Source organism: Chiroxiphia lanceolata, chromosome 6 (assembly GCF_009829145.1).
Source record: "Chiroxiphia lanceolata isolate bChiLan1 chromosome 6, bChiLan1.pri, whole genome shotgun sequence".
NCBI lineage: Eukaryota > Metazoa > Chordata > Aves > Passeriformes > Pipridae > Chiroxiphia > Chiroxiphia lanceolata.
In genome coordinates, this window is record NC_045642.1 from 58,222,881 (window position 1) to 58,246,562 (window position 23,682).

General features: G+C 38.8%; 1 protein-coding gene across 1 annotated transcript in view; it reads right to left on the reverse strand.

The window, feature by feature from the left end:
* Nucleotides 1-23,682, reverse strand: part of SYNE2 (spectrin repeat containing nuclear envelope protein 2) — a 181,127-nt gene that overhangs the window by 76,087 nt on the left and 81,358 nt on the right. The window contains exons 51-67 of the mRNA XM_032689907.1: nt 23,269-23,591; nt 22,192-22,336; nt 21,259-21,474; nt 20,610-20,875; nt 19,666-19,822; nt 16,984-17,139; nt 14,085-14,225; nt 13,570-13,752; nt 12,872-13,009; nt 12,444-12,629; nt 11,471-11,593; nt 9,225-9,407; nt 5,384-5,509; nt 2,834-3,028; nt 2,192-2,266; nt 1,045-1,164; nt 177-284 (exon numbers count right to left, since the gene is read on the reverse strand). Of these exons, the coding sequence (XP_032545798.1) occupies nt 177-284; nt 1,045-1,164; nt 2,192-2,266; nt 2,834-3,028; nt 5,384-5,509; nt 9,225-9,407; nt 11,471-11,593; nt 12,444-12,629; nt 12,872-13,009; nt 13,570-13,752; nt 14,085-14,225; nt 16,984-17,139; nt 19,666-19,822; nt 20,610-20,875; nt 21,259-21,474; nt 22,192-22,336; nt 23,269-23,591 (2,841 nt within the window). The remainder of the gene's footprint in view (nt 1-176; nt 285-1,044; nt 1,165-2,191; nt 2,267-2,833; nt 3,029-5,383; nt 5,510-9,224; nt 9,408-11,470; nt 11,594-12,443; nt 12,630-12,871; nt 13,010-13,569; nt 13,753-14,084; nt 14,226-16,983; nt 17,140-19,665; nt 19,823-20,609; nt 20,876-21,258; nt 21,475-22,191; nt 22,337-23,268; nt 23,592-23,682) is intronic.

The window sequence follows — 23,682 nt, forward strand, 5'->3', positions numbered from 1 at the left end:
CCTAAAGCATCAGAATATGAAAAAGCCCTAAAAAAGTTGCAGGTATCCTACCATATCATACTGCAACAAACTCCAGCAGCATAACCATAACAGAACAGAGCCTCTACCCACTAGGTAGGTCATGCAACACACTCAGAAGATGACCTTGCTCAGCTGCTTCAGGCCTTCAAACTCACCATAGCCAGACTGCCATCACCTGTGCCAGGGCCTTCAGTGCTCTCCAAAGTTTGCAGAGATGTTTCTTCACCATGTTTACTGTGCGATTCAATTATTACATCCTCATCCTGTAGAGACAGAGGAAACAGTGGAAATATTCGTATCATTCCTAGTGGAGATGTGGCACTTCAGAAGGTGGTTTAGTAGTGGACCTGTTAGCATTAGGTTTGCAGATGGGACTCACTGATCTTGAAGGTCTTTTCCAACCTACATGATTCTATGAGTCTGTGATCCATTGCTTTGTTGTGCTAGAAAAGCCTCAAAGAGCAGCAGCCACTGAATCCATCCTGGTCTTGGCCCAAGAGTATTCACAGACAGTTTTTTTATGCCTATAACACTGGTGTAGAGAAAAGCAATTGCACCTATCACAACATTATTGAGACACCAAGAAGAACAGAGCAGAATGGAATCAAAATTGTAGCTGACTGGTTGTCTTAGACACTGATTTTCTCACGTACCAAGAGAACTTCTTCCACAAATCATCCCTCACATTTTACAGACTTTGCAGAAATTAGGGAAAGAAATCACTGCTATTAAACATGTATTTTTATCTTTGTGGGGTTTGTATGGCTAAAAGGAATTAGAATCACAGAATCATTCAGATTGGAAAAGACCTTTCCGGGGTCACTGGTCCAACCAATATGTGCAACAGAAAGAGATTTTAAATGGCAAAATTTAGTGTGATATGGAGGATACGAATAAGGTAAACTTGTCCTGCATTTCTACAGTTCTCTTGCTTTGCAGACTTCAGCAACACCTAGGACTTGTGCAGATCTTTTCCACAAAGATGAGTTCCCATACCCATGGAGATAAACCTGAGTGCATTACCTGAACAATGCCATCCGACAAGGTACCAGAAGACCAAGAGGTTGCACTGTCTTCCTTGTGCCTTTCATCATCTCTTTCTGAAGGCCAAAAGCTTGCATCTTTCTCTGTGGCTGGACTTCCCTTTGAAAGCAGTAACAGCTCAGCTTTAGCTTTTGAACAGGAAGCTCAGATATTCCTTCAGGCAATGTAAAGTACTGCAAACTTCTAGTAACACTTTGCTCTATTTCTGCCTTGGTTATCTATCTTTATTTTGTTTCCCAAAGCTCCCCTCTTTCCTTGCTCTATAGCTCTGCTGAAAGATGAATGGCAGCTGGATGACACTGATAGCTTTCTCTAGAGACCTCAGAGTATTCCCATTTTTTTTATTTTATTTAAAAAATAAATAAAAATACCCAAGCAAGAAATAATCTTTCTCCTATCCTATCCCCTAAAAAGTCCTGCATGTAAAAAAACCTGCACCAGTGGAGGTGTAGAATCAGAAACCTTAAAATTGAAGTGCTTGGATCAGAGTAGTGAGGCACCACTTCTATGCAAGCTGTTTGGACTTCTTTGCACTGTCTAGCCATGGATTTTTTTTTTCCTGAAAGCAAGGAATCTTTATTCCCAGCTTTGCTCCTCTGCAGTTCATCTGGGCATTCAGACTCCCCAGATTCAGAGCCAGGTGTTGGACAGTTTCTCCCAGTTTCTCCCATTTTCCCAGAAATCTCTCCTATTTTAACCTCATTCCCAATAGCCTGGTCATACCCTTTTTTCTTAAGCTCAAACACACAAATAATTTTTGTTGTTTCTTTTATGTTTTAGCAATTCAGAGGCTGCCTAATCCTGTCTGAAGCCCACCCCCACATATGAACATTGGTATTTAGGCCCATATTTTGCCACTAACACTTCCATAAAGAGATTTTTACTGTATAAGCAATCCCACCCAAAAACAGAATCACACATCACAGAACGAGGTGCTGTGTAATAATGGCATTGGAATATTGGTAGGTTGGCTTGAGTGCAATATCTTTGTATCCTGCAGTGATAACAGGTATCTCAATTTGTTCTGAAATATTTCATATTTACACATTTTTCATAGTTCATCCTCTACCAAAATCTTCTATCTTACATACGCAGCTGTATATATAAAGATATATACTGAACTCACCTTGCTGTGGAAAGAACAGTCTTCTGATTCTTCATCTAAAGAAGGCAGAAGAGATACCACTCCTCTTTTTTTCAACTACAAAAATACACACAAAGAGACAACCCAATTAATCATGACAAGAATAGTAAAAGCCTCTTCCCTTCTGCCTGTAAACGAAAAGAAAGTTACCACTTGCGGTCCACTTTTGGGGAAGCACTGAAAATCTGGCACCCTACATTAAAGTAACTGAAAGTTGCAGGCACTCAGCATCCCTGAAAACCGGGACTTGATGCTGTTAAGTTTCAAAATCCCAGATATAATAGGGACAAATTTATTTTTACTCCAGGAAAATAATTTATTGAAAATCCCAGAACAACTGATTATCAACGAAACTACACATCGAGCATTTCGCTACTGATTGTTTGATGTAAACTTCATGTTGAATCTGCTCCTGATGAAAAATAACCACAGGCACCCTTCTCCTAGCTTCTCTTAGAAATGCATCACACTCAATCATTTTGGGGCCACTCAGAAGCACAAAGGGGAGGAGAAACAGTATTGATTCACAGCTGCAGGGGTGCTCCTCTCTCACACGCCACTCCTCCAGGAGGAAGAAGGGTTATTTACCTTCCCTCTCCAGCTCTCAGGTAAATGATCACTTACCTGCTGACCAGAAACATCAGTCCCAACTGAGTTACTCTGTGCTAACACAGAGGCTATAGATTCATCTGCTGATTCAGGCACGTCTTGCTGTAAGCGCTGGTGAAGCTCAGACATGGAATTCTTCATCCCGGTAAGGATATCTTCCTTTCTTTGGCACAGCTTTATGATCTCTTCTTTTACAGCTTCCATTTCTCCCTAAGGAGCAACAACATCCATAAGCATCCATTATTCTTACTTAACCAAACAGTAATGTAACAGATGACACCAGTGATGCATCTTACTGGGACTGGGGCTATTTCCCCCTTTTCTTTTTTCAGGGCATTGGGACAGTTCCCCATTGTCACTGCAGCAGATGTCCAGATACATGCAAAACAGCAGCAACAGATTCGGCTCAGGACAGCACTTTGCCACTTGTAGTGCACAATTGGTAGTCTGGAAGGAAACTGTGGCAGGCTGGAACTAATTCTAACTAGGTCCTGCATACCCAAGGGAACACTAGTTTCCTTCAGGACAAAGGGAATGCAGATGGGTGACATTACTCTGTGTGTCACGTCAGGTGATGTTAACTTCCAACTACCTTCCCTGGAAAAACCTGACACTAAGTAGTTAGGATAGCCTTGATGAGGGCAAGGTCAGCAACAAGGGTAGCTCAGGGCTGAGTCTTTGCTGAAGTTAAAGAAAGGAAACAAACCATTTGATGGGTTTTAGGGACATGTCTAGGGACAAAACTATCCCATGTCTTTGAATGTCATACTGGGAAAAATGGTCCCCAGTAAAGTGCAAGAAAAATATTTAATGTTCTGCAGGGACTAAACAATAATCCAAGTAACTCTGCACTAACAAAGGGGGAAATAAATCTGTCTTGGTCTCCACCCTGGCCATGACAATTGCTCTAGCCAGTGTTCTGCCAGGGCTTTCCTTACCACCCAGCCTCCAGGTGAGCAAAGAAAGCACAGCAAATAACAGAGTAAGACAGGGCAAGGAATAAATTGCTCTACTCTCTTAATTACTAAAAGCGTTAAAGCTCTTTGAAGCATTGTTGCTTGCTTGGAAAACCAAAACCTGGCTAAATATCCCATTACACACTGGGCTCAGTTGATCATAGCAAGCTTTGATGCTGGGCTTGAAATCAGAACAGCAATGACTCCACACCATGCCCTATCATTAATGATGTTATGCCAGTAATAATCTGTAACAGAGGAAAGCACTAAGACTGCTGGTTCTGCCTTGACTACAGCTTATTCTGTTAATAACTCAAATGTGGTGGCATGACAGGGAAGGTGGAGGCAGAAACTCCAGCAAATTTTAAAAGGACATGGGAACTCTGCTTAGATAAGGATGTTTTTCTCCTTTTGTACACTCAAAACCACAAGATAAAATCTCCCAAAGGCAGAGGCAAGAAAATGTCATTGGAATGAAGAAACGGCCATCCATGACAATTTGGCACATTTTTATAAATGCCCACTAAGAACAATATATCTGTTTGTTTCATTGCAGCAGGAGACTCTCCAGCATACATTTACCATCTACTATTTTTCAGACTTAGTCAGCCATAATTTCCTCAGAAACCAAATCTTTATTAACATCACTTCTTTATCTGAAACCTCTCAACAAGATGGGCAGTTCCATCGCCCACTTCTATACATGCAATGCTACAATTCCGAGATGGGTTGTCTGCTAAAACAAGAGCTATTAAACAGAAAATCCCACACTCAAAGACAAAACCAAGTAAGAACCAGGAAATGAGTCATGCTTAGTACTACATCAAACCTCCAGCACCCAACCAGCTGACAGCAGAGCTACCATGTACTTAGGAGCCTACTGAGTGATTATAGTTATTAGGCAAGTACAATGTAAGTGTATTAACTTTATTGTGACTGACTGGAAAAAACTGAGCATTACAGAGGCACTTTATAAACAGTTATTACATTTAATTAGTAATTTCCTGCCTTCTGCAGTGCTGTCCTTAAAACACATCTTATTTTTGCATTAACAAATTAATTCATCCATTACAGAAAGATGCTGACTGCAGGGAGAAAAGCAACACATGTTTATCAGTTGATGAAAACACACTGCAGCAGTGAGGAAGGAAAAGAGTCTAATGAATTTAACTCTAATCAGAATCCCCAGAAGTACCATTGCATAATCAGTAATCAGAAAGGGACTCAGTTCTCTCCTTATGCACTATCCCAAGCTGCTACCTCAGGAAAATTGGCGGGATGCTGAGCACAGGTGAGCTATCAGTGCCACAGATTGTTTCACCAAAACAGCTGTCAGCTGTCATGAAAACAGCACTCAGCTTTTCTTAGAAATTGATATAGGTACAAATGACACATCAAAATCAATAAGGAGTATCTTACGAAAGATATACCCAATTTGCAAACTAATATTAACTGTAATTAATTGCATGGCCACACTATGGCATTCAGTTGTCTGCTTGACTCTGGTGGGGAAGGCAAGTACACTGCTATTTCTCAGTGCTCTGCATCATCATGATTAGTGTTAGTCAGGACAAGTAACACACATGAGAGAGAAAACAATGAAACCCACCTCTGGACAGTGAGTCTTCTGAGCCTGTGGTTGATCTTCATGTGATACTTCAACCAAGTGGTTCTTTAAGAGTTGTTTCAACTTTTCAATTTCTTGCTCACATTCTTCTGTTTTCTTTACAGTTTCCTGTGAAGTAGTAATCTCCATAAATAATTTTGAATTAAGGAGTACAGAAACAAACTAGTCAGTAACACAGCAAAGATGAACTGAAGAGTAGTGAAGCCTCCTTTGCACCTCTAGTTACGTGTAACAGAAACTGTGTTTGCTCTGCTAACTTTGCACAAACTCACCAAGTTTATTATTCACTTGCTAAGGACAAACAAACTGCTCTATCCCCAAGTTGAAGTATGGTGGATTATTCTGCCTAGAAGCACATCTTTGCTTACTCCAGAGTAGAACTACGAATTTGGCTATAAAATGGAAATAGAGGATATTTCATTACATTCACTACAATTTAGAAAAGGTTGGGGGGGGGGGGAAGAGAGAAATTACAGTATTTCGTATCAAGTTAGAAAGCCTACCTGTTTTTTACTGGTGCTGAAGTCCTTACTGCCAGCTAGTTCTGCACTGACCAAAAATGAAATGTGCTGTACACCAGGTAGACACTGCAGCTCAGAGAATAAGCCAACTACAGTATCTGACAATTTGAATACTTCCCATAAAAATGATAAGTAGTCCCACCATGTGAACTTCCTCTTCTTACTTAGCTTATTACTTAGGTTCTTACTTGGCTTATAGGAAAACATATCATGTGTTATAAATAGCTAAATTCACTTTTACTCATTTGACAGTAACAGCAAAATCTCATCGACCCCCAGCTTGACTGTTTAGGGCAATCTCCCCACACACTCATATTTGTCAGTCACAGCCTGTCATGATGTGTCTGGTAATTAAGAAATTGTCACATTTACAAATCAGAATATTTTGTGAAAACATTGAATATGCACAGCACTTGGTGGCTCTGTGTTTTGTGACCCACAGGCTGAGAACCAAAGACTATCTAAGGACTGTTCCTCAGGTGTCTGCAAAAGGTAATGAAGAAACAATGAAGTCAACAGGCTTGAACTTACTCTGCTGACAGCAGCACCTGAACGACCTGAGAGGTCAAAAATCTCACTGCAAAGTATGCACAGACTCTGACTTTCAGAGCAAAGAGTCTCTCCTCCTACAAACATAACAGAGCCATTTCTTCACTCACTTCTTCAAAAGAACACTCCCTCTCAAGAAAATGCAGACAGATAAGATTCTAAGTAATCATTATTATCTTTCTTATAGGTTTTAAAAGAAAGAAAAACCTATTTTCTTCAGTTAATAAAAGAAAGCCAAATTGAAGAGAAAGATATTTAATTATGGCCTATAATCTTAGTGCCATAGATAAATAATCAGAGGAGGAAAAAAACCAGAATAGGTCTTCTCCTGCTCAGTTTTAAAGACCTTCTAAAAGGCAGATTCTCTTACTCACACCTTCACTTCTATACGAAAAGGAGTGTTTAGTAATAGGTTGAGTACGACCTCAACTTTCTTTGGCTAACTAAAGAATATGAATATTTTGTATACAGACTCCAATGTCTTCCGTCACAGGTCAATATGTGATAAAGTCATTTGCCTGAAGATAACTCATCTGTTCCCTGCCTTCCACTCAGGGACAAGAAAATCTGATTTTATCCTTTATCCAATACACCAAATGATACCATATCTGCTGGACTTAATCTCTTCCTACAAGTGTTGCCTGTCTTTTGAGTTATTTCCTGCTTAACATTTGCCCTTGACTTTTCATATCATGGTAACACTAGAAGACCGACCCATGGAAAAGGCCCACCTGCCTTTAGTGTATTTGTCTTGGAAGAGCTTAGTGAAAATGAGCTCAGTAAGCCAACAGATATGCAAATACTGCCACTCTCTCACACAGAAAACCAGTAGAAGCAGATGTGGCTTCCAACTCCTCTTCCTGATGACATTATTTAGGTGTGGCACTTAACAAGCCATAATAAAAAACAGAGGGCAATGTTCAACACAGATCTAAGTCACCGAAAATCCTGCCCCAAAGCACTTGCTATACCTATTACAGGTTTTGTTTCTGTTACAATTTTTCAGGTGTTACAATGCAATTTAATCATACAAAAGCTACCAATGCAACATCCCATTGCATCATCCACAGCAAAAGATGGGCAAACTCATCCACACACTGATACCCAGGGAAAGGAACCCCATGTATATATTTCTACAGGAAGCTTACTACCTTTTTGATGCAGCACTCAAAATGCCATATTTTAATAGCTTTATCCTTTGTTACATCCTAGCTGGTACTAGACTTGTAATACTGCTGCTTTCAAACCATTTAACTGCACTGGAAAATATCTTTTGCACAGTTTGATAAACTAGCTGCCAAGAATTGCAATTTTTCCAATCTGTATTCTCACAAAGAAATTCCACTCAGCTACAGATTGATGGATGCCTACAAGGTAAAGGCAAATGCTGAGCAAAGGAAGGTTACAGCTCTACAAAAGGAGAAAAATCTAAAACTTGACCTAATGCTCCACACAAACCAGTTACAAGTGTCATGATAACAATTCAATTGCAAAGTACTCTGTTTCTGATGGTTTTAAAGTGTTTTGAAAATTTTCAAGTACTTGATCTGGTAACTCTGAAAAAGGTACATTTTACCACATCCATTTTTTCAGACCTAAGAAGCTGTATGGATTAAAAAAAAAAAAGGGATCATAGGGATCATACAGATCTCATATAGTCATTGCCTTTTTTCTGAACTTCAAGCATGCACTAGTCATGTGGCATGTTTTCAGTTTTTTTCCTTTGTGTGGTGCTCTTAATTTCACAAACTAAAAATCAAAGATGGACATTCACATTTTAGCTGACACTTGTGTCTGCCTGGCCTTTGAAATGCCCAGTTAGATGTTCTAAAGCATTCTGCTTTACTGTAATAGGTTAGGAAAACAGTATCAGCAAAGAAAATGTAACCTTTTTCTAGGTGCTGCTGTCATCCTGCCAAGAAATGGTGGGCCACCTGAGAATTTTCATACCTCTGCTGATCTGGGAACGTGCGTAACCCAACTCCAGGTTGCCTCCAACCTGGGCAGTGGAGCGTGACAGGCCCTGAATTGAAACCTTCCTGAGCTGGTACAACCACATCGCTCAGTGAAGTGCTGCAGAGAGATTCCTTCAGGTCTGGAGCTGTTCATAACCCTCACTGCCCTGAGTTAACACTCACTGACCTGCCAGCACTGCCTTCTTCTAGGGCCGTGCGCCACACCGATGCTGTTACATCACTTCTGTTCCCAAACCTGATCTGGCCAACAGCATCTCCAAGCTTCCTGTCACATGTTGGCCTACCTCAAAACAATGAATTAATCACAGCTGTAGGAAATGGTCACTTTCCTGGCTCACTGATTTGGATTAATTAGTAAAAGGCCTTCTGCTGTCAGCTGTTTCTATATAATGGCTGCCAACAAGAATTTCCATGGTAAAGATGACTTTAAAGACTTGATGTGGACACCTACATCTAATACTGGACTTCATTCATCAGTGCAAACCTGTGTCATAAGAGACCTGAGCCTTCATTTCTTCTACAGTATGTTAAAACCACATGGTGTCAGCTGTGACTGAATCAGAAAACTGAAATGTATTTCAAGACTACTGAGTGTGCTTTGTTGCAGTATCAAATGAAACAGGAAAGAAAAAAAGAACAAAAAAAAATCCCCAAAACATCACATAGAAGATATAATAGGCATAATTATATGTCTGTAATAGCAATATTGTTTAAAGATCAAAATTACTATAAAGTAAAGGTGGTTTAGGTGACAAGAAAAAAAAAAAAATCAATTACCTCAAGTAGGTCATTTTGTTCCTTAGTAATTTTTTCTAATTTCTTCAATTCTCTCAAGAGTTTTCTTGCTCTTTTGAAGACTGAGAAAGGTTGCATTTTCATCTCTGGTAGCTGAAGTGCTTCTTCATAGGACTGTATATGAACAATAGTCTTCTGCATGGGACCAACATGCTCGAGTATAACCTATCAGGACACAAGACAGACGATGGATGTGATACTGAGTTAGAAAAAAAATCAACATCGAAAATTTATACTACTCTCATGATGTGCAAAAGCTCTCTTTGGTCAGTTTCCCATTCAAGAGGAATATTTTTATCCCCATATGGGCCATTCACTTAAGAGTTGGACTCAATGATCCCTGTGGGTCCCTTCCAATTCTCAATATTCTGTGATTCTACAAATCTTCGAACAAAGAAGTGAAAATCCACGGTGAGGTTGTCGAAAGCAAGACAAAGATACATCTTTCATTTACAATTCTTTTTTCAGTGTATACATTCATAAAGTTTGCACAGTGACAAAAAAACAGTCACATTCAGATTAGGTGCTATTTACTAAGCAGGTCATTTCAAAGTAGAGTATTATTGGCAGTGAAAACAGTTAAAAACCTGGTGCAAACCCTTTGATGTCACTCTAGCAAATTCTGGGTTTTGTTGTTTGTCCTGCACACCAGTGGTTTTATGATGGTCCCATAAACAGTGTATCAACATAGCTGAGATGATGAATCAGGATGGAAGTCAGGGAAAACCTGTGAAGGTGGCTTTCCTGAAGACAGCATTTCATATGACAATACCTCAAGTGAATGCACAGTTTACAACCACCTTTATCAGTTTTGGATGAACAGAAATATGCAGTTTCATACCACAAAACTTATTTTATGGAAGACTCAGTGATCAGCTTCAGAAAGACAGAATGGTAATAACCCAACACATAACGTCTTGGTTCTCCTAAAAAAGTATGAAATCTTACAGAGACTTCATTCAGCTGGGAACTTCAGAGGAAAAAAAAACCAAACAACCTACCTATAGGCTTTTTAATTACTCAGATTTTGCTTAAATTCCCTCTCAAGGAGATTTCATTTTGAAATACCCCAGTTGGAATAAAGATGCTTATTCTCTCTTTCACAAGCAGTCTGCATCAGGAATTTTTTGTTATTAGTGTATTATCCTGGCTTTGATTTAAAATAAGGAAGTGAACATTATTTTTCAGAAGAAATATTACCTTAGTTTTTCCACACAATGCAGTCATTACAAAATTGTTCTCTGGATAACGAAGCTGCAAAGCTTTGTTATGAGAGTTACAAAGCTACAAGAAGTACGAGGACATTTTTATTCCTCATCTGCAAATGCCTGTTGCATATCAGTCAGGTAACACTGTGGACTGCATGTGTTATGAAATAAAAGATACTATAATGCTTTGCTTTATGCAGAGACGTGAAAAAAAATCTGGCCAATGTATCTTTGCAGTGAAGTCCCTGCACAATTTTATGGTAAGTCACTTCAGCCTACATTTCCAGAAACATCTGCTAAATTTTGTCCATTTTTGAAAAAATAGGGCCTCATTTTCCAAATTTCAGATTACTGTTTCATGCCAAGTAGAGTGGTCTGCAGCAAGGGTATGTGAATTAGGCCGTAAACTTCCCAAAAAATGGAGATCTCAAATATGGCAGCTATGTCTGACAACATGTCCTTAAGATACACACTCGAGTTCTCCATGGGCGTGTTCTCAAGAGTGCTTTCATTTTAAATGTTTTGTTCAAAACATGACTGTGCTCCTTGAAAGTGTCTCTCAACAGTCTCCCCTTAGGATTTACATTGATTGGATGTCTTGGATGCAAACTGAATTCCTTTCAAATGAAACTAAAGCAGGTGATATTCCCCAGAAGAGCTTTTGAAGACACCCAGCTACTAATGGATGTCCATTCTACAGGATCAGTCCAAATTAAGTCCCAAGACCAGATACCAAGTCCTCTGCACCAACTGTTTTGCCCTACCAATGTGCTCCTTTTGGATTTTAGAGTACTTGCTACTGTAGAAACATGCAGCAGAAACAATGTCTGAAATAACACTTTCAATCTTTGATCCCAGAGTTAGAATTTGTGTCATACTAGCATTTCAAGATCGCATACTAAAAACTTGTTCATGGTGGTTTGCAGTCACTAAGCAACCTTATGCTTCTGACACCATACTTACACTAACTTCTGCATACATATACAGGGGAAAAAAGCCCATTTAGGAGTTTTCACAGACCTGTCCATGTTTAAGTTGGTCTTTAGGAGAAAATTCTAACAGATCATCTGATGACAGGATTGTCTTCATTTCTGCAACATCCTTCTCAAACACTTTCACGTGACATTCAATGGCATCCAATTCCTAGATTTTGGGAACAGAGAGAGTATTTGTAGACTGTACAAATACCACAGCCAGCTTGCATTTCTGCCTTTAACTTACATTTAAAAAGAGACACTGAAAACCAAGTTCAGCATATGCAGGATATGTTAATGGATGCTCGCAATCAAAAGGTTAGTTACTATAAATTACTCATCATCATAACTTCTGAAGGAATTAAGTATTCGAGATCACCTGGTCTGTTTTAAATCCTGAATACAGAACAGATAGATCCTGGAAAAGTCACATTATAAACTACCAGTAGTCAGAAGACAGTTTTCCAGTGGTGACAGATAGCAGCATAGGAAACTATTCTAATTACACTATTGCAGTTTCCTGTGCAGAGTCTTACAGTAAATGAATCACATACAGTAGAGCTGCTTGTGAATTCTCACAGAGTCACAGAATAGATTACGTTGGAAGGGACCTCAGGAGGTCTCCTTCCTAGATGTAATTTCCTTTGTTATACTTTAGGTCTGATCATCTTTTCTCTGCACATCCCAAGAAGAGTCTGGCCCTGTCCTGTCTATAGTCTTCCATTACATAGCAGCAGACACCAGTAATATCCACACCATCACCCCCAAGCTGCCTCTTCTCTGGGCTGAACCAACCCAGGTTCCCAGCCTTTCCTCATACACCTTGTGCTAATCCTGAACTTTACAGCTTAATTAGTTACCAAACACCTTCCGATGGTTTGTTTCCAGACAATTCATTTCCTTGTTTGGCACAACTACTAAAACCAGCACCTCTTTTCCCTATGCAGGTAATATAATTCGTATTTCATAACATACGATGAAGCTCTGATAAAAGACACTGATGGGTCACCCAGACTTACATCAGCCACATGCAGGATCTGTGGAAGAATCTCTGCTATCTCATGCTGTAAAGTTGCTACTTGGTCATCTATTTCATGCAGCTGTTGCATTACACTGCTGGTTTCAAAGACTGGTGTCAGCTCCTCCAGCTCCACGTAAACACCATGCAGAACATTTTGCTTTTGCTCTGAGTCTTCCAAAGCCATCTGGGGACAAAATAAGAGCTTAGTTTGATCCATCAGTGGTGAACATTAGCACTTTCACAATATAGATATGTTCAACATCTGAAAGTATTCATATTTCATGAGTGTCAACTGTAACTATTTTTCACTCAAAGGATTTACTGGAAGTGGTAAATTATTTATGTCAGCAAGACTTAAGAATGGAAAATTGCATCTCTACAGAGCAACCAGTTCTGACAGGGCCACATATCTGCATCAACACTTACCTGCAGGTCATCAGTATGCTTGCGTAAGCTTTTCGCAGAGTCACTTTGAACATCTGTTCTTAGCAAACAGTTGGTGCTTTCTATCCAATCTTTCACATTCTTCAAGAGTTCATCATATTCTTCCATCTTGTTGGCAGCCTAGGAAATGACAGGATTTAACAGAAAGGCACAAATGAATTGCTGTTCACTGTGTAGGATAAATGCATCTGCGGACAAGATTAAAAGAAAACAGGATGTGTTTTCATCGTGGCCAATTAAATTAGTACAGTGAAATAAAAATCACTATTTTTCTGAAACAGTTTCGTGATTTCAGGCTATCTCCTCTAATCAAAGGTAATTTTGGTGCTTACATACTTACATTTCATGGAGGCATTGCTGCAATTTATATGGCAACGTTGCTTTAATAGACAGCCCATGGGCAGGGTAACAGAGAACCATCTTTGCACCCACCAAGGGGTGTGAATTCCCCACACTAACCCCCACCAACCACGGTGCAGACCCACCAGTCCTTTGGGGTAGCAGCTGGAGGCAAGTTTGCCACTCCAAAAACTCCAGCTATAATATGCCAATGCACTTACAGCAGGCTTGTGACTCTTTACTCATTTCTCAGCCTCTGATGATGTTTTATGCAAAGCCTTCACTCTCTTTTTTTTTTTTATGAGATGTGATTTTTAAAGAACTTTTACACTTGCATCTACCTTGTTTAAAATGGCAGTTCTGCGCTCTGCAAGCTGTGAGACCTGCTGGTAATGCTGAAGGGGGGTCACCAAGATATCCATCAACTCCTGTGCATGGCAGGAATTCTGCTCCACTATATCTTGCACTTCTGCATCCAGTTCATTGAGTTTGTAATGCCAAAGGTCCAGCATATCCCAGATTTGCTGCACGCGGAGAAAAAGGAAGTGAAACATAAGGTCAGACTCGAAGACAACAGCAGTGTTATTTATTCTTCACGTGGGGCATGTGGAATTGCAAAGATTTCAGAACTGATATGCTGAGAACAGAACACTCTGCATCTACTGGACTGATTCACAGTTGAAAAAACGTCTTTTCCTGTGAGAAAGAATTGGTAAATATTCACCAGCTAAATGTTTGTTTGTACTTCTCTTTCTACAGACATAAAATGAATGGAAGACCACTTTTTGCTAAACCAGGCTCTGTAGAAACAACCAACAATCTTTTAACACAGATTTTTTTCTTCTCACAAGATTACCTTCTGAACTTCTTTGGCTTTGGCAATGTTTTCACTCTTCTGTTGCAACATCTTTTCAATAGCTTGCAGGCCATTGTTAATGGTTTCTGCTTTGCTTTTCAGCACATACTGAGGAGAGTTCTGCAAGATTTCAGAGCTAACCTGTCAGAGCAAAGAGAAAACGATAGGGGAGATTACAAAGATCTGCTTGTTTCTGTGCACCACCTCACCAAAAATATTGAAATTGTTTTTATGTTTCTCTTGACAAGTCACTTAAAAACATAGGAGTGGAATTACATTTGCAGGGAGAAGCATCGACATGAGCAGGTTCAATGTCTACACGGTGTTCAATAATTCCTTCTCATTAAAAAACGACTGCCTCAGAAAGGCAATCCCTGAGGAAACAAGCAATGAGACACTGCAGCTCCCTGGGTGCTTTGCTTCAGCTGCCCCTGTTCTCATCCCTAACAGAGGCTGATGATGCTGCATTGTGGAAGGGGTCATATCTAGATTTATGCTGTAAGAAACCCAGAATGACACCTCCATGTCTCAGCCAACTGCTATGACTTCCATGTAACAAGTAAGGGAATATGAAAGTGCATCAACGTACAGCGAATTTCTAAATATAAACTTAGAGATTTATCACTAAAATAAAAAGCTCTGAGCACCATCAAGTATATGGAAATTAATTTCATTCTGCAGAACTCCATAGAAATGAAAAATTGGTACACTGGAGGGCCTGATTTTCTATGTAAAGAGAAAAACTCTCTTCAGTAAGATACCAGGTTACTTTGGACCAGATGAGGTGCAGGGAGTGAGAAAGTCCTTGCTTTTAGCCCAGAGTGACATTTTTCCTTACTAAACCCTGCTAGCTGCTAGGGTCAGCCAAGCACCTGTTAAATTGTGGTAAATTGTTTGTGTGCTGCAGCCCTAGGATTTAGGGGGCATATGCACACCCGACAGTTTAATGCTGCCTTGATGCAAAAGATTTTTAGTTTAACAGTTATTCTGGTTTAAAGCTCCTAATACTGAAATACTTTATCCATGTTGTGGGAAGAGGACTTGATATAAGTTTTAGTTAATACATTTATTATCCATTTTTATTTATCAATTTTATTAACATTATTTATAGATGCCAACATAAGACCACTATACAAGTAGCCACAGTAAGATGCTGTATTGATAAAACTGCATTAATCAAAATAAATATATAGCCAAAAGAACTACAGTGCTCCTCTCAAATGCTCATGCTTATACAAAAGGAGCTATGAAGTCCAGTCTGTATTTAGTGCCTAAGATTCCTTGGAAAAAGGAATTCAGATTGTAATCACTAAACACTTGACCATTATCCTGACCAAACATGAAAAATTATCAATGGTTGTAGTGCCAGTTTCCAAAATAGAAGAGAATCATGTATGAGTGATGTGACACAGCTGGAAATGAGAAAGCAGATCAAGTACTGACTTATATATTTCTTCAGGAAAAAATGCTGCATCTGTCAGTGCTCTGGTCATCAGCAGGGCAGGATTTTAATTTCAAAACTTCTTACTGGGATAAATTAATTATTTATGGCATCAAAAGTACAATTTATTTACACTGTTTGGTTAGAAGAATTAGAAGAAAGCAGAATGCCATTAAAATATGACAAGTTAACTCAATTTAACACATGATGATATCTTCTAATACATAACTAAACTGATCTCCAGTTCCACTAGGATTTCTTTTGTTTCCTAAATGCATTTTGAAAAATTCCAAGATAGTTTATATTGTTTTTCAATACCTAACTGTGAAAAGCAAATGTTATCTAGCTTCCAGGACCAGTTCTTTCACTCCAACATGTAATGTGTGTAATGTGTGTATATTGGGATAATCTTTTAGCTCAGTAAATGAAATGGTAAACAACAAAACCATCCCCCCAAAACATAAATACTGTTTTACTTCTCTCTCCTATCCAATTGTTACTTCTGAAAAGACGGTTCCATTTTGAAACAGAAACTATAAAGTTAACCAAATTAAAACTAATAAGCTGTAGTTAATATGCTGCTAATGTAATGCCACATAAAATGAATGAATAATCTGATAGACACTAACAAGTAACTGGATTTCAAAACTGTTTTATTAAACCTTCAATTTTTATCAAATTAACTGAAATTTAGCCTTTAAAATTAGCATTAAACATAATTATTTCTGAAATATAAGAACTGAAATATTTTATTTTCTTTTAAAAGGTAATACAAATGAATCTTTAAAAATGGTAATAATAATAATAATACCAGTTTAAAATTTGACCTGAAGCTTACAGTATTACTCCATTTTTCTTTAATTTTGCTCACATTTAACTGTTTATATCCTCTACAGATAGAAAAAACTGCAAAAAACCCCCCCAAAAACACCAGTGCAATGTTATTATTTAAATTCCCTGCCTGTTTTTAAAGGAAGGCAACCACATCCCAAGGGATGGTAACAAGAACTGTGCCTCGATACCCTACTGTGTGTGTAAATTACATTAAAAAATCCTGCTTCAAAGTCCTTTTTTAACCCAGTTTTGAAAATACATTCTCAGTTAAGCTATGCAAACTTCCCAATCAACTTTAACTACTAGTTCACAGTTGAAGAATCAGACTGGATAGAAGACAGAATCCATATCGTATTAAAACTTTATTGCTAGAGGTTCTGCCATGTCCAATTTTAATAGAGAAGAAAAATATTATATTCAGACAGCCTACTGTAAGGATATTCTAAAAGGAGACAGTTAGCATGAGGAATCTTTCCTCATGCATAAATTTTCACTGAGGGGAAAATGCAAACAAAACCAATCAATGTTTCAAGTTGAAATTTATAGTTACAACATTCATCAAATACTGCTGTACTTATTTATACATTGCTAAAAGGTAAGTCTGAAAATTACATCAACAGTTACCTTCTCTTCTAGGTCGTGCAGTACTTTCTTGCAGTCCTCCAACTGTGTTTCGATCTCTGCAGGAACTATTGTATACATTTCAGAATACTTGATCCGGAGTTTCTCCATGATATCCTGTAGAGCTTGACTTTCTTTACTGATCACACCCTGAAGCTCCTACAAAATTAAGAATAAATAACTTCAGCAGTTTTACCCAGTTTTTACTCAGGTAAACACATATACATGGTGCGTTTTATAATTCCTGCAATGACTACGGTTTGGAAAAGTTGTTTTTGGGATAGCAAACCTAATTTGACTACCTCTGCAAGCAGATGAACTTTAAGAAATACTCACTCATTTGATCAAATGATGCTTTTCAAACTGTAAGAATTAAATAAACTTGATACTACTCCACACTGGGCAACTGACGCACTGATGCTCATTGACAGGTACAGCAAAGGAACCATTTGAAATGCCCCTATGATTAAATGTTAACCTTTGTGCTCCCCCTTTTGCCAAAAGTGCATTTTCCCTTTGAAAGACGTTTAATAGCCAATGTCCACTCCTTCATTATTATAAACAACACAAAGGCCACAAAAAGCAACAGGTTTCAGGCTGAAGTGTCTGCTTTCAGGCAATTACGCAGAGCAGCACAGTGGGTTCCTTTCAAAACAGCAGTTTCCAGTTCTGCATGAAGAATGTAGGTTTTATGAGATAAAAGAAACCTGAACAACTGTCTACAGCCTGTGGCCTAGAAAGAAAATCCGATCTAAGTCCTCTTGCAGAAAGAATGAAGAAACTCATTTGTTTTGGAGGTTTTCTAGAATTTCAAGTTGGAAGGTTCTATTTACTTGCTTTATGGTTCCTTTTCCCCAATGCTCACCTGTTTGAGAAACTCAAATGTTAACCCAAGTTATTGGGAAAAATTATCTAAAGCTCCTACCAGGCAATGAAAGACATTAAAATTAACTGCCTTTTCTTCTTCAATCAGGAGTAAGGGTAATCCATTAGCTCCTACTCTTCACTTGGGAATCTTTTCCCTCACATGAATACAATGCACAGAAGAAACATGTAAGAGACTGAGATTGATTTATTTCCTGTCATCCCACAACAACTGGATGTGATATTAAAAAACCCCCTCAAACCCATGAAACAGCTGTGTGTCTCATTTTCTCACAGAGAAGGCTGCTGTTGTCAAATGGCCCACGTAAGATTGTGCCAGCGTTTACAGGAGCTTATAGATTCCCTGACCTGAATTTGAAAGAATCAGTTACAACACCGGTCTCCAAAACAAAGCATGTCTCTGCAAACTGGTTTCTGTATATTAATGCATGTTCACATTTCACAGATTATTTAGCTGGAAAGCAGATGCTATAGATTTTAGAGAAACGAGGGTTTTCTTTGGAAGTAAGGGATGAAATTGCTCTGCAGATTTTTGCTTAATGGTATTTGCATTATGTAAAACTAATGAATTTTTCAACCCTTTCATCTGAATCTTCTCAAAAGGAACAGGCCTGCTGTGACACACTGTTGCAAAGAAATCATGCGATGGGATTGCTGCTAACATTTCCTTCTGCCATTGCTGTCAGGAACAAGGACAAGGCCTAGACTCACTTTTGAATGAGTTTTAGGTGCTCAGAGTGTCACAGGTTGAATGTGAGGGACAAGAGCAGGCAAACACCTGCAGTAGTAACATTTACTCTGGATAGAAAGAACTCAGTGAAAAAGCAGACACAACTCTATATTCTAATTCTAAATAATTTTAAATAGAAACCCAGCCCTTTCAGACAAGTCCACAGTTTTCACCACAGTAATGCTGTCTCATGGGTTTTCTGAACTTTCTCTTAAAGATGTAGCTAACATTTCTCTCTTATGCTAACTCTTAGGAAAATATTCCAATCTGTCACCATAGTCTTTGGCTTCTGCACTTTTCCTAGCCCTTTGCCAGCTTTAGGTATCCACCTTCTAAAGAGAGGAAACTGTGGGGCACCTCATTGGTTTTTGCATAAAGACTCAGCAAAGATAGCCCAAATTTGTAATAGACCTTGTTGGCTAGAATAAATAAATGATAAGGTTCTGTAGTTAAAAGATAACACGATTAAATACAATTAAAAATAAATTTTTGATCAAGATTAAAAAAATTATGATAGCAATATAAACACAATACGGCCAAACTGAAACAAATATAATTAAAATAATAAGTACACATTCAGGGTGTGTTAGGAATAATAGCATTTCATGAAGTCAAGAAATGACAGAAATGCATAGACTGCCACAGAGTGCTAGTGGCAGCTGAAGGGCATGGTCTTGATCACATTTTGATTTCTAAAAATCATTTACCAGGTTAACCTCCAATATGGAACATCAAAGCCAGAGCACCTGAAGCTGCCCTGGCTAGATATGGAGAGGGGGAAAGGGTGAAGGATGTAATCCTTCCTAAAAGTAATCTTTCCTAAAAGGATTGCAACTGGCTTGAATTTCATGCAATTCAGAAATACTTCTGTGCCTGCTTACTGACCCACACAGAGGGAAAGGAACACCAACCAAGGACATGGCAGGGCCAGTCATGTTCTGCCAGGTTCATTCTCTTTAAGTCAGTGTGCATACACCTTGCCACTAATTTTATCTGGAGCAAGTTCAAGCACCAGCACAAGCCAGAAGATATTCCAAATGTCCCCACACAGTAACAGAGCCAATACCAACCTCCAGTTGTTCTGCCTTTCCATCAGCATCTTGTAATAACACAGATGCAGCATTCTGTAATGCATTTGTCACAGCACTTATTTCTTCAGTGACCTCGTTCCTCTCTTGAATCTCAGCTTTCACAGAATCCTTATGGTCTTGAGCCTTTTCATACAACCTATGAGAGATTGCCAGAAAGAACACAGTAAGTTTTAGATTCTACACTAAGTAGGAGCAAAGAGCATGCTTAATATAGATATTTTATAGATTTATATCCAGAACCACATTTGTCTGTACTTTAGTAATATTTTCTGTAAAATCTTTGAGTTTATGTCATTTGTTGTCTCAGTTTCTTCAAACTGAGTCTTCAGATATTGGTAAACAAAGTATTTTTGGTAGACCAAATCGGATAACAGGCATATTTAAACAGCAAACAGAGGTCAGCTTCTCAGAGTCTGAAGATGCTGGCAGAGCAGATGTTGTTCACAAAGATTCCCATGTCCAAAAGCAGGCACAGAGAAGGGTGAGTACAATCACAAATTTGCAAAAAACACTTAGGGTGAATTTTAGACAGTGGCACTCAGTAAGACAAAAGTTGCACTGCTGCAAAAAGCCCAAGGTTTGATTTTCCTAGGAGTGGCAGACCCACATGTCTCATTCAAGTTCACAAGAGCTTGGAACGTCCAAAACTGACTATCATTCCTTCTGATTCCTACTGCACTTGAACACAAATTGCAGCCCACAAGTGATATGGCCAGGCTCAGGTCTTCTCCCTAAATAATATCCCCCAACACCCATGCTGCAGACAGCAGATGTGTTCGAGGGAGCATTGGTCTGACCCTGTAGAGCACTCATTGTCTTTTTAACTGCATTACAGCTTTTATGTATTCTTTAATATCCAATAAAATGCTATGCTTATAAATAGTCCTATGTCATATCTTCAACAGAAATGTCACATCACTTACTTTTTGCAGCGATCCTGCATTGCCTTTATCTCACATAAGGCAGGAAGGGCAGCTTCTGCCTCAGTGTTTTCAGATGTATTCAGGATGTTTCTTATTCGGTGAAGAAGCAAGAGCAAGAGGAGCTGTTGCTGGTTGATGTTTTCTTCAAAGGAGTTCACAAAATCTAGTAACTCTACCAGTTCCTCTCTGGTGGCCTTTTCTTTCTCTTTAAGGTTTTCTGGCTGTTCTTCCTGGAGCTTATCGAGAATTATTGTTTCTCGTTCCAGCTAAGTAAACAATCATGTCAAAGCATTAGATAAAGTGTTTTTCTTTTCCATCATCTTAAGTTACATTGTTCATTTACTCATACGGGTGACTAAGTAGTGGGAATTACATAGCCAGAGCTTGAACCTCTGAAGGGTGCCAAAACATTTGGGTTTGCTTTAACAAAGCAAATAACCCCATGCAGAGTTGTTCTGGGTTCAGGAAATACACACTATAAATTTCCTCACCAATTTTGACTCTGGGTTCAAGAAAGGGTGGAGGTAACTGGCTGACCACTGGGTAGGAAAATGGTGTTCTGCACTTATCTCAGCCCTTTACAGGCCATTTTACTGACAGCCACATCCCTACTACATTTCCCCAAACTTTCAGACGTTGAGTAACTCACCTCTTCATTGATGAATTTCCATTCCTGCTTTAGTTCTTCACAGTTGATTTCCAGCCCTTTTGCTGCCTCAAGCAAACCCAGCCAGTTTTCCCACAGCACTGTTACAATCCTGCCCAGGGCCCTGTCACTTCCTCTGCATAATCTCATCAGCTCTCCAGAGATCTGCCTCAGCTTCACAAGATCCTCTTCAGCCGAGTCAATGTTGGAGACTAAAATCTTATAGGAGAAACAAACACGTAAATAAATAAAATGCTACAGTCAGAAGTATTAATGAAGTATTCAGTAACATGATTAGGATCCTCTAATAAAAGGGCAATCACTCCACTAAGCTGGTTAAATAGTCATAATGAGAGAATTCTGTTAGCTAAGACTACAGAGAAAGATGGGGTAAATAAAACAAAACAAACAGAAGAATAGTGTGCTTGGGCAATTAGGTTCTTGTTACTTCTTTCTGCTTACTTGGAAGGGAAGAGAAATGTGAAGGATTTAGAGACATAAAATTACAAGTATAAGTACTAAAGGAGAAGACAGCAAAGAAGTTGATTATAACACAGGTCTGGTGGGGAGGCAGCAAGACAGTTGTGAGTAGGGAAACTGGAAATTCTGATTTTCAATTCTGAGGGAAACCACCAATGTTAGAAATGTGATCAGTCCTGGGCCTGCAAAGAAGCAGTAAGGGATCTGAACAGAAATGCAACATGAGCTTAAGCACAGAAAATGCTTGATTTCTACACCAGTAAGATGCACTCATTTCGCATGGCCTATTATAATCCAGCCTTTTTACGGGTACATAAATATATTCTGTGGTTTTATATATATACATATATAAATACAGGATAAAGAATTTCACTTCTTTCTACTATGGTATCATTTGGTGTGCATAGCTGCATTAGTTTTGCATGAACTTTTCAAGTTCTTCAGAGCCTCTCTTACCTTGCTTTCTTCTAAGTGCTCCAACGCTTCTTTATAAGACATCGGAATTTTAGACAAAGACTGTCTAAGCATCTTTTCCAGTTTCTTAAGATTATCACACACTTTATCTTTGGTTTTTGTGTAGCTTTTGTATTTTTCAAAATACCTGCAAGATACAATTAATCGACCAATTAAAATTTGTTGCTGTTGCTCCTCTCTAAAAACATAACGCCCACTAGAATAAATATTAACATAAAAATATCTTCTGAACTAGTAATCTTTACTGTTTTGCAAGTTACCATCAATTAGCATTTGTTATACGTAAGATATTTTAGAGGTGAAGATAAAAATGTCTCAGAGGCAAATATAGGTATGTATATCCATATATCAGCCATGGAGCTGCTCGAATGAATTGCATGTCTTGATCTAAGATTCCATCCTCCTCAGGGATACCCAAAAACTAGTTCCCAGTTTGTAACACACATTCTATTGTTCCTACGACGTGTGGTCTGTACAATTCCAATTTTTTTTCTGTATCTTACAATCTCATTTCTATTACCAAAGCATTTATTCATTCATTCTTTGATTGTAAAAGTGAACCCAGAAGCACTGGATCACGAGCAAGCAGTTTAAAATTCCTTTATCTCCCAAACCTTTTCTGTACATGTACCTGATGACCCTTCAGATTTCTTTTGTACCTCAAGGAAGGAAAATAAAGCCTGTGTCTTGTTTGATCTTTACTTTCTCAAGCCATCCAAAGACATGAATTAGGACCCCACTGAAAACTGTTCTAACCTCCACCAGCACTGAACTAGAGACTGTGGAAATGTGTTTTCTTCTGATTCTGGCACCCTCAGTGAAGGCCCCATATGTACTTTTTGGACTATGCAACAAATGACTGCATTGTAAATCCGTAGCAATATGCTGACTGTGTGGTAATTTTCCTTACATTACAATCACACCTGGGAACACCAGGAATGCTTACACTTCTTTCTACTGTATTACCTGGTTCTATCAGAACAGAAACAACACCACATTTATTTTCAGCCATGTTTCTCATAATAAGGTACATAATCTAGGAAGATCTCTTAAACTTACCTATGTTCATCAGCTTCCTTTCTCTGAGCCTTCTTCCTTAATGCCAAACTCTTATTGACCACTTCTGTTAAAGTATTTTCCAGACATACTTTATCTTCTGGTTTCACTAGGCTTTTCAGCTTGGAGTGAAGGTTTTCTACATCAGCCTTTGCAGAGTTGAACTCTTCCTGTTTCTGTTGTGGGGTCTGACAGATCTCCTCTGAGCTACAGAGCTCTGCTGCACCAGCCTGGATTTGAGCTTCATAGTCCTCCAGCAATCTGGCAGCCCTCTGAAGGGCCTTGGTATAAAGATCACCAATATTACATGCCTCCTCCAGAGCACTCTGAAAGAATTATAAAGATGAAGGAACAATCAAGAAAGGCTGCTGTACTCCTCTGGATCACCAGTTGATCTTAGAATTTCACACCTGGCTG